Raw genomic sequence first — 13,098 nt, forward strand, 5'->3', positions numbered from 1 at the left:
CTTCTTGAGTGCCTCGCCCTCCTGTAGGAGGAGCAAGATGTTCAACCTGCCCGGCTGTAGAGACATCATGAGAGCCTCGTCCTCCAGGAGGAGGAACTAGATTTTCATCCTTCCCGGCTCGTGAGTCCTCCGGAGAGTCTGGTCTTCCAGGAGGAAGAGCAGGATGTTCATCCTGCCTGGCTTCTGAGTCCTCATGAGAGCCTCGTCCTCCAGGAGGTGGAGCAGGATTTAAATCCTGCCTGGCTGGTGAATCCACCTGAGAGCCTTGTCCTCCAGGAGGAGGAGCAGGTTTTTCATCCTGCACGGCTGTTGGCTCGTCATGAGAGCCTCGTAATCCAGGAGGAGGAGCAGGATTTTCATCCTGCCTGGCGGGTGGGTCCACCTGAGATCCTTGTCCTCCAGGAGGAGGAGCAGGATTTTCATTGGGTCCGGCTGGTGAGTCCTCATGAGAGCCTTGTCCTCCTGTAGGAGGAGCAGAATGTTCATCCTGCCCAGCTGGTGAGACATCCTGAGAGCCTCGTCCTCCAGGAGGATTAACCAGATTTTCATCCTTCGCGGCTGAAGAGTCCATCTGAGAGCCTTGGCCTCCAGGAGGAGGAGCAGGATTTTCATTCTGCCTGGCTGGTGAGTCCACCTGAGAGCCTTGTCCTCCAGGAGGAGGAGAAGCATTTTCCTCCCGGCCAGCTAGTGAGTCCTCCTGAGAGCCTGGTCCTCCAGGAGGAGGAGGTTTTTCATCCTTCCAGGCTGGTGAGTCCTCCTGAGAGCCTCGTCCAACCGCAGGAGAAGCAGGATTTTCCTCCTGCTGGGCTGGTGTGTCTGCATGAGAGATTCGTCCTCCTGTTGGAGGAGCCGGATATGCATCCTGCCTGGCTGGAGAGTTCTCCCGAGAGCATCGTCCTTCTGTAGGAGGAGCAGGATGTTCATTCTGCCCGGCTGGCGAGACATCATGAGAACCTCGTCCTCCAGGAGGAGGAACAGGATTTTCATCCTTCCCGGCTCGTGAGTCCTCCTGAGAACCGGGTCCTCCTGGAGGAGGAGCAGGTTGTTCATCCGGCTCAGCTAGTAAGTCCTCCTGAGAGCCTCGCCCTCCAGGAGGAGGAGCAGGATTTTCATTCTGCCTGGCTGGTGAGTCCACCTGAGAGCCTTGTCCTCCAGGAAGAGGAGAAGCATTTTCCTCCCGGCCAGCTAGTGAGTCCTCATGAGAGCCTCGTCCTCCAGGAGGAGGAGCAGGATTTTCATCCTGTAAAGCTGCTGAGTCCTCCTGAGGGCCTCGTCCTTCAGGAGGAGGCTCCAGAGTTTCATCCTGGAAGGCTGCTGAGTCCTCCTGAGGGCCTCGTCCTCCTGGAGGAGGAGCCGGATTTTCATCCTGCCCGGGAGGTGAGACCTCAGGAGGCTCTGGTCTTCCTTCAGGAGGAGCAGCAGGTTGATCCTGCCCATGAGTTGAGTCTTCATGGGGGCCTGGTCCTCCTGCAGGAGGCGCCTTGGTTCCACCCTGCCTGGGTGGTGACTCCTCAAGAGGAGCTTGGCCTATCGGGAGAGGAGCAGAGTGTTCATTCTCCCCGGGAGGTGAGTCCCCATGTGGACATGAGTGTCCCTCTGAAGGAGCTACATTTCCTCCCTGCCCAGGTGCTGAGTCCTCCTGTGGTCTTGGACCTCCTCTGGGGGCTGTTCCAGGGTCTTTCCGCTCGGCTGGCGTCTTGGCCTCGGATTCCAGGTCTCCTGCTGGAGGTGTGAGAGAGGAAGAGCTTTGGTGCCTGCCCGCCTTGCCATGTGCTCTTCCAAGGAGAGCAGTCTTCCCAGAGCCTTCCCGACCTGTCCCGGCTAGCACCTTCTGGCTCTGCTCTCCTGCAGGCGGGGCATGTGCCTTTGTCTTGGCTCCTGGCCCAACACCATCGTCTGGGGACTCCCCGCTGTGCGGCCCACACCTCAGCTCCCCCCACGTGCCCAGAGCCCCGGCCCCCTCTTCTCACCTTCAGGCTGGGCCTCAGGGGGGGCCAGGCATTCCAGGGTTGTCAGGCTCATGTGGACGGTGTCTTCATGGCCACAGCTGGCGCTCCTGTGCTCCCCACCAGCCCGGCAGAGGACCCCGGGGAGCAGTCTGTGTGGAGGTTCCTCGGGTGGCCTTCTGCCTTCCTCACCCTGTTCCTGGCGGGTCTCGGGTGGGGGACTCTGCAATGACAGTGAGCATCAGAGGGCCCGGCCCCGAGGCGTCAGAGCCCTGTGGGGCTGTGAGCTTCTCGCTGCTTCTTCTGCCCCCTTGACCTTCTGCTCCCAGATCAAGGGAGGCCTTGCCTGCTCAAACACCACAACCCTGCCACTCACCAGTGGCTACCCCCTGACCCGGGAGGAACGAGAGCCCCCTGGAGGGCTGGGGGTACCGCTTGCACGCAGGGCTCGGCCCTGACTCCACACCTACCCCCCTCAGCCCCCTGCTTCTCCCCAGCCAGCTGGGTCCCGGGGTGTGGACAGGCCCTGCCCAGCAGGCCTCCAAGCCCGCGTCAGCCGGCTCTTGCTTGAGGCGGGCCCACCCCTCACCACCCGCCTCTGCACAAAGTCATCCAGGGAGGGGGCTTGGGGCTCCCTTGTGGGCTCCGAGAGGTCCCTGCCCTTGGCTGGAGCTCCCTCTCCCGGTGGTACCTCTGGGTCCCTGCGGGCAACGGCCCATAGGCGTCCGCCTCGCGTTCTCATCCAGGTTCTGCAGGCTTGGCAGAGGCCATCTCTGCCGTGACGACGCCTGCTGCCTCGGCCTCGGCCTCGGCCTCGGGAGAGCGGGATGCAGCAGAGCCAGTCCATCCCTCCTCCGTCCTCTCCTGGACTGGACCAGTAGTTGCCCGGCTCCCCAGGTTCCAGGTTCCGTTGGCCTCTGTCGCCAGGGAAGTGAGGTCACTTCCTGGGGTCCCCCCAACGGGCCTTCCTCCTTCCCCATGCCTCCCCCAGGGTCCCTCTGGGCTGCTCCAGCTCCCCTCCCCCACCAACCCCATGGTCTCGTGCTGTGAACAGCGGTCTTGGGCATTTGACAGGGATGGCGGTGACTCTGCGGATTGCCTTGGGGAGCATGGTCCTTGGGATGCTATAGGCTCTTGCAATCCAAGAGCAAGGTGTGTCTTGCCATCGGTTTGTGTCCTCTTGGATTGCTTGCATCAGCCTCTTGGGGGGTTCCCAGGACGGGTCTTGCGTCTCTCTAGGGAGGTCTCTTCCTCAGTCATCTATTCTTTGGGAGGTGACGGCAAATGGGATCGTTTTCCCGATGTCTCTCTGGGAGCTCTCGTTCCCAGGGTATACAAAGGCAGTTGATTTCTGTGCCTTCATGGTGCCTCCTGCGACTTGGCCCCATTCACTGAGGCGCTTTCACCGTTTTCTGGGAGCGTCTTGACGGGTCTGCGGGGATAGGATCATGTCGTGTGCGGATAGGGATCCCTTGACTTCTTCCTTTCCCATGAGGATTCCTTTGTGTCTTGTGCATCTCTGAGGGCCCTGGCTAGCTAGGACTTCCAAAACTATGTCGACTAGGAATAGGACCTCTAGCACAGGACTCTGCACATGCCGAGGGGGAAGCCCTGAAAAGACAAACAACACCAGACACACGCACACACCCAAAGTTGCCTTGTTCTCCATGACGGATTTCCTAATCATTAGCTCTCTTTAATTCTGTTTGCATTTGAAAGCCACCCCTGTGGCATAGGGGAAGTACCCGGGCCTAGATGGCATCGGAGCTGCAGCTGCTGGCCTCCCCCGCTCCACCCCCGCCATAGCAATGCAGGATCCCAGCCTCCTCTGCGACCTAGAGCACAGCTCACGGCTATGCCGGATCCTCACCCACGGAGTGAGGCCAGCCATCACACCTGTGTCCTCAGGGCTACTAGGCAGGGTCCTTACCACTGAGCCCCAACGGGCACCCCTCATAGCAATGAACTTTCCACCTCGACATATGCACATATTCTCCTTCCTAATAGGAAGAGCTTCTTTCCAAAAACATTGGCTGGAATTCCCACTGGGGCTCAGTGGGGTCATGATCCAGTCGTGTCTGTGGAGGCACCCATTGGATCTCCATCCCTGTGCAGTGGGGACAGGATCTGGCATTTCAGCAATGGTGGTGTAGGTCACAGGTTCAGCTCAGATTCCATCCCTGGCCGGGCACTTCCATATGACCCAGATGCAGCTGAGAACTCTTTCTCTCTCTCCCTCTCTCTGTCTCTCTCTCTCTGTCTCTCTCTCTCTCTCTCTCTCTATATATATATATATATATATATATATATATATACACGTATGTATGAGTGTACACACACACAGACACACATATATACATATATCCGTGTACATACATATATATATATATGTATGTATGTACATGTATGATACTTTAAATATAGACTGGTGTCATGCCCCTGTTGGTGGGGCAGAATCAAATGGGACTAGGATGCGTGAGGATGGACGCTTGAGCCCTGGCCTCACTTCAGTGGGGGTCAGGGTTTGGGCATTGCCGGGAGCTGTGGTGTCGGTCAAAGTCGTGCCTCGGATCCCACATGTCTGGGGCTGGGGCTGTGGCTGTGGCTGTGGCTGTGGCTGTGGCTCTGGCTGGCAGCTGTAGCTCCAATTCCACCCCTTCCTGGGAACTTCCACATGCGGTGGGTGTGGACCCTCCAGTGCAAAAAACAAACAAACAAACAAACAAACAAAAAAAACCTCACCCAAACTCAGGAGATTATAGAAAAACTATTGGCCATGAGGAAGACTTGGAAAACTCGGGCGGCTCAGTTCTCGACCGAGGTTTTGGCTTAGCACAGACCTCCACTCCAAACTCCCAGGGCCTTCCACCGTGTAGGACCTCCCACCTGGGCTGCCCCGGCACGGACACTCCCCACTGCGCAGTGAGCAGACACGCTCATGGGCCCCCATGGGAGCCCAGCAGCCTGAGGGCTCGGTGGACACCAGGGGCAGGCCTCGACGGGCCTCCCTCACCCTGCAAGGGGGTAAAGACTGTCAAAGCTTTGGCGACCATTCCTTTAATCCCGGGCCGAGGGTGAAGGTCCCGACTCTCTCGGCTGCCCCTGAGAAGCAACTGTCTGTCCTGCGAAGGGCCCAGGTGGGACGGGACGTCCTGGGAGTCTGGCTTCGTCTGCCTCCGCTCGTTGCTCGCAGCTTCAAGCTGCCGGGGACGTCGCTCTAGTCCGCAAACTTCTCATTACCAAAAGGGACCCAAACAGCCTGTGCTATTGGCCTCACTGGTTTGTGGAGGGGATCAAACGATGCTGTGGGTGTCATAGGACTCCGACCAAGTCATCATCCACTGGGAGTTGCCGTCGTGGCTCAGTGGTAACAACCCCGACTGGGATCCAAGAGGATGCAGCTTCGCTCCGTGGTTCAGGATCCGGCCCTGCCGGGAGCTGTGGTGTAGGTCGCAGACGTGGCTCAGGCCCCCTGTTGCAGTGGCTGTGGTGGAGCCTGGCAGCTCTGGCTCTGATGGACCCCCTGGCCTGGCCACATCCACATGCTCAGGGTTCGGCCCTCAAAAGACAAAAGACACACCAAAACATCGTTTCTTACTGCTCAATGATTGAATTCCGTGTGATTTACTTGATTTATTGTGGCTTTTTTTTCTTTCCTAACAAGAACTACTTTATTGTTTGATTTTTAGTTTCAAGGGTCAACTTGTAGGCTTCAAACGTAAAGTCAAGTATACTACAAGCGAGACCGCAAAGGTCTCCTTCTGCCCTTCCAGCCCTGCCGGGCCCCTCGCCACCCGCCTCAGCAGGCCTCTTCCAGGGCTGCTCCCCCCGGGCGGCCCTGCCAAGTTGCCCCTGCCCCCTCGGCCTCCATGGGACCCTGGCTCATGCGGGATCTCGTCGAGCCCTTCTCCATGCCTTCGTTGCCCCTGCCTGACCCTCCACACTCGGCTCAGCACCCGCTCGTCCGCTGGGGGCCTTGCCTGGCTGTTTGGCCTCCTCCGGGAGCCGTGAGAGTCACAGGCCCGGAAGGGTCCAACCTGTCAGCCGTGGATGAGCTGGACTGCCAAGGGGGAGCCCTGGGTCCTGGCTGGAGGACAGAGGCTGTATCAGGGTCCGGAAAGCCTCGCTGTCCCTCAGCCGTGCCACCACCCCACAACCCCTGCCGGGGAGGAGGCACACAGGACCTGCTAGAGTGGCCCCGCTTTCGGGCCCAGGGTTTGGGGAGGCAGAGATCTGGGCCATCTCTCTCCCTCCTCCCATTTGGTTTTGGCTGCCTCGCTTGCTTGCTTGCTTGCTTTTTTGTCTGGTGTCACTTTCCGTCTTGCTGTCTGTCCTTTTAGGGCCACAGGGCCAGGCACATAGACGTTCCCAGGCTCGGGGGCTAGTCAGCACTGGATCGTTTAGCCAGTGAGTGAGGCGGGGATGCAACTTGCATCCTCATGGATACCAGGTGGGTTGATTTCTGCTGAGCCGCCACAGGCACTCCTTAGCTTTTTTCTATTTCTCTCACTGTTTTTTTTTTCTTTTCTTTTCTACTTTCTTTCATTCTTTCTTTATCTGTTTTGCTTTGGAGGACCGCACCCGGGGCATCGGCGGTTCGCATGCTAGGGGTCGAGACGGAGCTACAGCTCCTGGCCACAGTCCCAGCCCATGCCCCAGCCACAGCCTCGCAAGATCCAAACCTCCTCTGCGACCTCCACCCACAGCTCATGGCAACGCCAGATCCTTAACCCACTGAATTAGGGCAGGGATCGAGCCCACAACCTCATGGGTCGTAGTGGGATGCGTTTCCACTGCGCCAGGAGGGGAACTCCTGTTTTTACCTTTCAAGTTTGGTATGATATGCTCTAAGCAGTTCGGTGCCCACACTTGTATGTGTGTTCGAGTGCACAGACGGCTTGAACTCCTGCTGCCGGTTTGGCTCCCTGGGGAGGTGGTTGAAGCAACCTCTCCTCCTGTCCGCATGAGGGCAGGTACAAGACGGCTGCAGAAGAAGCAGGTTGAGAGAGCAAGCCCCTCCGCCCCGATGCAACGAGATGGGACCTGGATGGGGCCCCTCAACCCGAGGAATGAGCCCGTTTGCTTTGGTGGGCATGTTTAAACCATGGCAACCTTGTCATTCCTCAGCTCTGGGAATCAGCATGATCTGGATACTGTGCAACCACATCCAAGAATGAATGCGACCCTGCACTTGGTGAAAGGGCAGCTGCTGTGCACAAGTGCACAACCCCCCACCCCCGCCGTCAATCCAGCTGACTTTGGACGGTCCTCCAATGGTTTCCTGGCTCTCGGAGTTCCCGTCGTGGCTCAGCAGGTCTCGCCCCTGACGTGTATCCCTGAGGCAGCGGGTTCCATCCCTGGCCTCATTCCAAGGGGAAAGCATCCGGCGTGGCCGTTATCTGTGGAGTGGGTCCCAGGTGCGGCTTGGATCCCCTGTTGCTCTGGCTGTGCTGGAGGCCGGCAGCTCTGGCCCCGATCCACCCCCTAGCCTGGGAACCTCCATATGCCATGGGGGAAGCCCTCAAAAGACAGAAGACAAAGGACAAAAGACACACACACACAAATCACTTTTCTCTTCCCAATGATTGATTGAGAATAAATAGCGTTATTTATTAATTTGGGCTTTTTATTACTTCCCTATCAATAACTACTTCCTTTTTTTATTGTTATTTTGTTTCAAGGTTCTAACAACTCTAGGCTCAAAACACAAAGTGAACTATAGCATAAATGACATGAATCAGAAAGAGAAATTGGACACATCTCCAAAGAGAAATCAGGAGAGGGGAAGGAGCGTCCATGTCAGGAGGGGGAGCAAGGGGATGTGGTTTGGGGGAAGCTGATGGGGAGGGCACTGGCAGGGGCAGAGGGGACCTTGGGGAAGGTGGTTTTGGAACCGGGCCGAGGGTTCTTGAAAGAGCCAGGCCAGGACCTGGTACAGGGGGTGCGGGAGCAGTCAGGGCAGGCACTCCCAAAAGGGCTGCTGAATGCTCCTCGGGCCCTTTGTCCCCAGCAGAGGCCGGGGCAGCGTTGCCATCTAGCACAGGGAAAGGCACATCAGTGTCCGGGAATTCGGCCAGAGCAGCGCCAAGTGCCCCCTGCAGGGCTGGCGAGTGTTCGAGTGGACGGGAGACTTCTGGAGGACTAGCAGGATTCTCATCCTGCCCAGCTAGTGAGTCGTCGGGAGAGCCTCGTCCTCCAGAAGGATTAGCCGGATATTCATCCTGCCCAGCAAGTGAGTCCACATGAGAGCCTCGTCCTCCTGAAGGAGGAGCAGGATTTTCAAGCTGCCCAGCAAGTGAGTCCTCATGAGAGCCTCGTTCTCCAGGAGGATTAGCCGGATTTTCAACCTGCCCGCCACGTGAGTCCTCCTGAGAGCCTGGTCCTCCAGGAGGAGGAGCAGCATTTTCACCCTGCCCAGCTGGTGATACCTCCAGAGAGCCTCGTCCTCCAGGAGGATTTTCCAGATTTTCATCCTTCCCGGCTGATGAGTCCTTCTGAGAGCCTTGGCCTCCAGGAGGAGGAGCAGGATATTCATTCTGCCTGGCTGGTGAGTCCACCTGAGAGCCTTGTCCTCCAGGAGGAGGAGAAGCATTTTCCTCCCGGCCAGCTAGTGAGTCCTCATGAGAGCCTGGTCCTCCAGGAGGAGGAGGTTTTTCATCCTTCCAGGCTGGTGAGTCCTCCTGAGAGCCTCGTCCAACCGCAGGAGAAGCAGGAGTTTCCTCCTGCTGGGCTGGTGTGTCTGCATGAGAGATTCGTCCTCCTGTTGGAGGAGCCGGATATGCATCCTGCCTGGCTGGAGAGTTCTCCCGAGAGCATCGTCCTTCTGTAGGAGGAGCAGGATGTTCACTCTGCCCGGCTGGCGAGACATCATGAGAACCTCGTCCTCCAGGAGGAGGAACAGGATTTTCATCCTTCCCGGCTCGTGAGTCCTCCTGAGAACTGGGTCCTCCTGGAGGAGGAGCAGGTTGTTCATCCGGCTCAGCTAGTAAGTCCTCCTGAGAGCCTCGCCCTCCAGGAGGAGGAGCAGGATTTTCATCCTTCCCGTCCCGTGAGTCCTCCTGAGGGCCTCGTCCTCCAGGAGGAGCACCAGGAGTTTCAACCTGCCCGGCTGGGGAGTCCTCCTGAGAGCCTCGTCCTCCTGTAGGAGGAGCAGCATGTTCATCCTGCCCGGCTGGTAAGACATCATGAGAGCCTCGTCTTCTTGGAGGAGGAGCAGGATATTCAATCTGCCCCGCTGGGGAGTCTTCCTGAGAGCCTCGCCCTCCTGTAGGAGGAGCAAGATGTTCAACCTGCCCGGCTGTAGAGACATCATGAGAGCCTCGTCCTCCAGGAGGAGGAACTAGATTTTCATCCTTCCCGGCTCGTGAGTCCTCCGGAGAGTCTGGTCTTCCAGGAGGAAGAGCAGGATGTTCATCCTGCCTGGCTTCTGAGTCCTCATGAGAGCCTCGTCCTCCAGGAGGTGGAGCAGGATTTAAATCCTGCCTGGCTGGTGAATCCACCTGAGAGCCTTGTCCTCCAGGAGGAGGAGCAGGTTTTTCATCCTGCACGGCTGTTGGCTCGTCATGAGAGCCTCGTAATCCAGGAGGAGGAGCAGGATTTTCATCCTGCCTGGCGGGTGGGTCCACCTGAGATCCTTGTCCTCCAGGAGGAGGAGCAGGATTTTCATTGGGTCCGGCTGGTGAGTCCTCATGAGAGCCTTGTCCTCCTGTAGGAGGAGCAGAATGTTCATCCTGCCCGGCTGGTGAGACATCCTGAGAGCCTCGTCCTCCAGGAGGATTAACCAGATTTTCATCCTTCGCGGCTGAAGAGTCCATCTGAGAGCCTCGGCCTCCAGGAGGAGGAGCAGGATTTTCATTCTGCCTGGCTGGTGAGTCCACCTGAGAGCCTTGTCCTCCAGGAGGAGGAGAAGCATTTTCCTCCCGGCCAGCTAGTGAGTCCTCCTGAGAGCCTGGTCCTCCAGCAGGAGGAGCAGGATTTTCATCCCTCCCGGCTCGTGAGTCCTCATGAGAGCCTCGTCCAACCGCAGGAGAAGCAGGATTTTCCTCCTGCTGGGCTGGTGTGTCTGCATGAGAGATTCGTCCTCCTGTTGGAGGAGCCGGATATGCATCCTGCCTGGCTGGAGAGTTCTCCCGAGAGCATCGTCCTTCTGTAGGAGGAGCAGGATGTTCACTCTGCCCGGCTGGCGAGACATCATGAGAACCTCGTCCTCCAGGAGGAGGAACAGGATTTTCATCCTTCCCGGCTCGTGAGTCCTCCTGAGAACCGGGTCCTCCTGGAGGAGGAGCAGGTTGTTCATCCGGCTCAGCTAGTAAGTCCTCCTGAGAGCCTCGCCCTCCAGGAGGAGGAGCAGGATTTTCATCCTTCCCGTCCCGTGAGTCCTCCTGAGGGCCTCGTCCTCCAGGAGGAGCACCAGGAGTTTCAACCTGCCCGGCTGGGGAGTCCTCCTGAGAGCCTCGTCCTCCTGTAGGAGGAGCAGCATGTTCATCCTGCCCGGCTGGTAAGACATCATGAGAGCCTCGTCTTCTTGGAGGAGGAGCAGGATATTCAATCTGCCCCGCTGGGGAGTCTTCATGAGTGCCTCGCCCTCCTGTAGGAGGAGCAAGATGTTCAACCTGCCCGGCTGTAGAGACATCATGAGAGCCTCGTCCTCCAGGAGGAGGAACTAGATTTTCATCCTTCCCGGCTCGTGAGTCCTCCGGAGAGTCTGGTCTTCCAGGAGGAAGAGCAGGATGTTCATCCTGCCTGGCTTCTGAGTCCTCATGAGAGCCTCGTCCTCCAGGAGGTGGAGCAGGATTTAAATCCTGCCTGGCTGGTGAATCCACCTGAGAGCCTTGTCCTCCAGGAGGAGGAGCAGGATTTTCATTGGGTCCGGCTGGTGAGTCCTCATGAGAGCCTTGTCCTCCTGTAGGAGGAGCAGAATGTTCATCCTGCCCGGCTGGTGAGACATCCTGAGAGCCTCGTCCTCCAAGAGGATTAACCAGATTTTCATCCTTCGCGGCTGAAGAGTCCTTCTGAGAGCCTCGGCCTCCAGGAGGAGGAGCAGGATTATCATTCTGCCTGGCTGGTGAGTCCACCTGAGAGCCTTGTCCTCCAGGAGGAGGAGAAGCATTTTCCTCCCGGCCAGCTAGTGAGTCCTCCTGAGAGCCTGGTCCTCCAGGAGGAGGAGCAGGATTTTCATCCCTCCCGGCTCGTGAGTCCTCATGAGAGCCTCGTCCTCCAGGAGGAGGAGCAGGATTTTCATCCTGCAAAGCTGCTGAGTCCTCCTGAGGGCCTCGTTCTCCTGGAGGAGGAACAGGATTTTCATCCTGCAAGGCTGCTGAGTCCTCCTGAGGGCCTCGTCCTCCTGGAGGTGGAGCCGGATTTTCATCCTGCCCGGGAGGTGAGACCTCAGGAGGCTCTGGTCTGCCTTCAGGAGGAGCAGCAGGTTGATCCTGCCCATGAGTTGAGTCTTCATGGGGGCCTGGTCCTCCTGCAGGAGGCGCCTTGGTTCCACCCTGCCCGGGTGGTGACTCCTCAAGAGGAGCTGGGCCTATTGGGAGAGGAGCAGAGTGTTCATTCTCCCCGGGAGGTGAGTCCCCATGTGGACATGAGTGTCCCTCTGAAGGAGCTACATTTCCTCCCTGCCCAGGTGCTGAGTCCTCCTGTGGTCTTGGACCTCCTCTGGGGGCTGCTCCAGGGTCTTTCCGCTCGGCTGGCGTCTTGGCCTCGGATTCCAGGTCTCCTGCTGGAGGTGTGAGAGAGGAAGAGCTTTGGTGCCTGCCCGCCTTGCCATGTGCTCTTCCAAGGAGAGCAGTCTTCCCAGAGCCTTCCCGACAGGTCCCAGCCAGCACCTGCTGGCTCTGCTCTCATGCAGGCGGGGCGTGTGCCTTTATCCTGGTTCCTGGCCCAACACCATCGTCTGGGGACTCCCCGCTGTGCGGCCCACACCTCAGCTCCCCCCACGTGCCCAGAGCCCCGGCCCCCTCTTCTCACCTTCAGGCTGGGCCTCAGGGGGGGCCAGGCCTTCCAGGGTTGTCAGGCTCATGTGGACGGTGTCTTCATGGCCACAGCTGGCGCTCCTGTGCTCCCCACCAGCCCGGCAGAGGACCCCGGGGAGCAGTCTGTGTGGAGGTTCCTCGGGTGGCCTTCTGCCTTCCTCACCCTGTTCCTGGCGGGTCTCGGGTGGGGGACTCTGCAATGACAGTGAGCGTCAGAGGGCCCGGCCCCGAGGCGTCAGAGCCCTGTGGGGCTGTGAGCTTCTCGCTGCTTCTTCTGCCCCCTTGACCTTCTGCTCCCAGATCAGGGGAGGCCTTGCCTGCTCAAACACCACACCCCTGCCACTCACCAGTGGCTCCCCCCTGACCCGGGAGGAACGAGAGCCCCCTGGAGGGCTGGGGGTACCGCTTGCACGCAGGGCTCGGCCCTGACTCCACACCTACCCCCCGCAGCCCCCTGCTTCTCCCCAGCCAGCTGGGTCCCGGGGTGTGGACAGGCCCTGCACAGCAGGCCTCCAAGCCCGCGTCAGCCGGCTCTTGCTTGAGGCGGGCCCACCCCTCACCACCCGCCTCTGCACAAAGTCATCCAGGGAGGGGGCTCGGGGCTCCCGTGTGGGCTCCGAGAGGTCCCTGCCCTTGGCTGGAGCTCCCTCTCCCGGTGGTACCTCTGGGTCCCTGCGGGCAACGGCCCATAGGCGTCCGCCTCGCATTCTCATCCAGGTTCTGCAGGCTTGGCAGAGGCCATCTCTGCCGTGACGACGCCTGCGGCCTCGGCCTCGGCCTCGGCCTCGGGAGAGCGGGATGCAGCAGAGCCAGTCCATCCCTCCTCCGTCCTCTCCTGGACTGGACCAGTAGTTGCCCGGCTCCCCAGGTTCCAGGTTCCGTTGGCCTCTGTCGCCAGGGAAGTGAGGTCACTTCCTGGGGTCCCCCCAACGGGCCTTCCTCCTTCCCCATGTCTACCCAGGGTCCCTCTGGGCTGCTCCAGCTCCCCTCCCCCACCAACCCCATGGTCTCGTGCTGTGAACAGCGGTCTTGGGCATTTGACAGGGATGGCGGTGACTCTGCGGACTGCCTTGGGGAGCATGGTCCTTGGGATACTATAGGCTCTTGCAATCCAAGAGCAAGGTGTGTCTTGCCATCGATTTGTGTCCTCTTGGATTGCTTGCATCAGCCTCTTG

At 59.0% G+C, this 13,098-nt stretch overlaps 1 protein-coding gene across 1 annotated transcript; it reads right to left on the minus strand.

Moving 5' to 3' along the window:
* Positions 1 to 7,601: 7,601 nt before the first annotated feature.
* On the minus strand, positions 7,602 to 12,821 carry LOC146396421 (uncharacterized). The gene is made up of 5 exons (XM_084997469.1): positions 12,586 to 12,821; positions 11,919 to 12,117; positions 11,218 to 11,670; positions 9,076 to 9,957; positions 7,602 to 8,322 (listed from the first exon to the last, which is right to left on the minus strand). The coding sequence occupies exons 1-5, from the start codon at positions 12,739 to 12,741 to the stop codon at positions 7,646 to 7,648; spliced, it is 2,367 nt and encodes a 788-aa protein (XP_084853595.1). The 5' UTR covers positions 12,742 to 12,821; the 3' UTR covers positions 7,602 to 7,645.
* Between the last annotated feature and the right edge of the window lie 277 nt (positions 12,822 to 13,098).

Source organism: Sus scrofa, chromosome 14 (genome assembly GCF_054392235.1).
Source record: "Sus scrofa isolate SSC_HxYL_T2T_F1_AM1 chromosome 14, Sscrofa_HxYL_maternal_Yorkshire_Landrace_v2.0, whole genome shotgun sequence".
Classification (NCBI taxonomy): Eukaryota; Metazoa; Chordata; class Mammalia; order Artiodactyla; family Suidae; genus Sus; species Sus scrofa.

Bases quoted from the DNA above. Each gene is read 5' to 3' on its own strand.
- LOC146396421 (XM_084997469.1), bottom strand. From the start codon at position 12,741: ATGGACTGGCTCTGCTGCATCCCGCTCTCCCGAGGCCGAGGCCGAGGC. The intron at 11,671-11,918 runs GTGAGAAGAGGG...TCACACCTCCAG, and splicing joins CCCTGAGGCCCAGCCTGAAG to CAGGAGACCTGGAATCCGAG. The intron at 9,958-11,217 runs GCCCTCAGGAGG...CGGTTGGACGAG, and splicing joins TCCTCCTCCAGGAGAACGAG to GCTCTCATGAGGACTCACGA.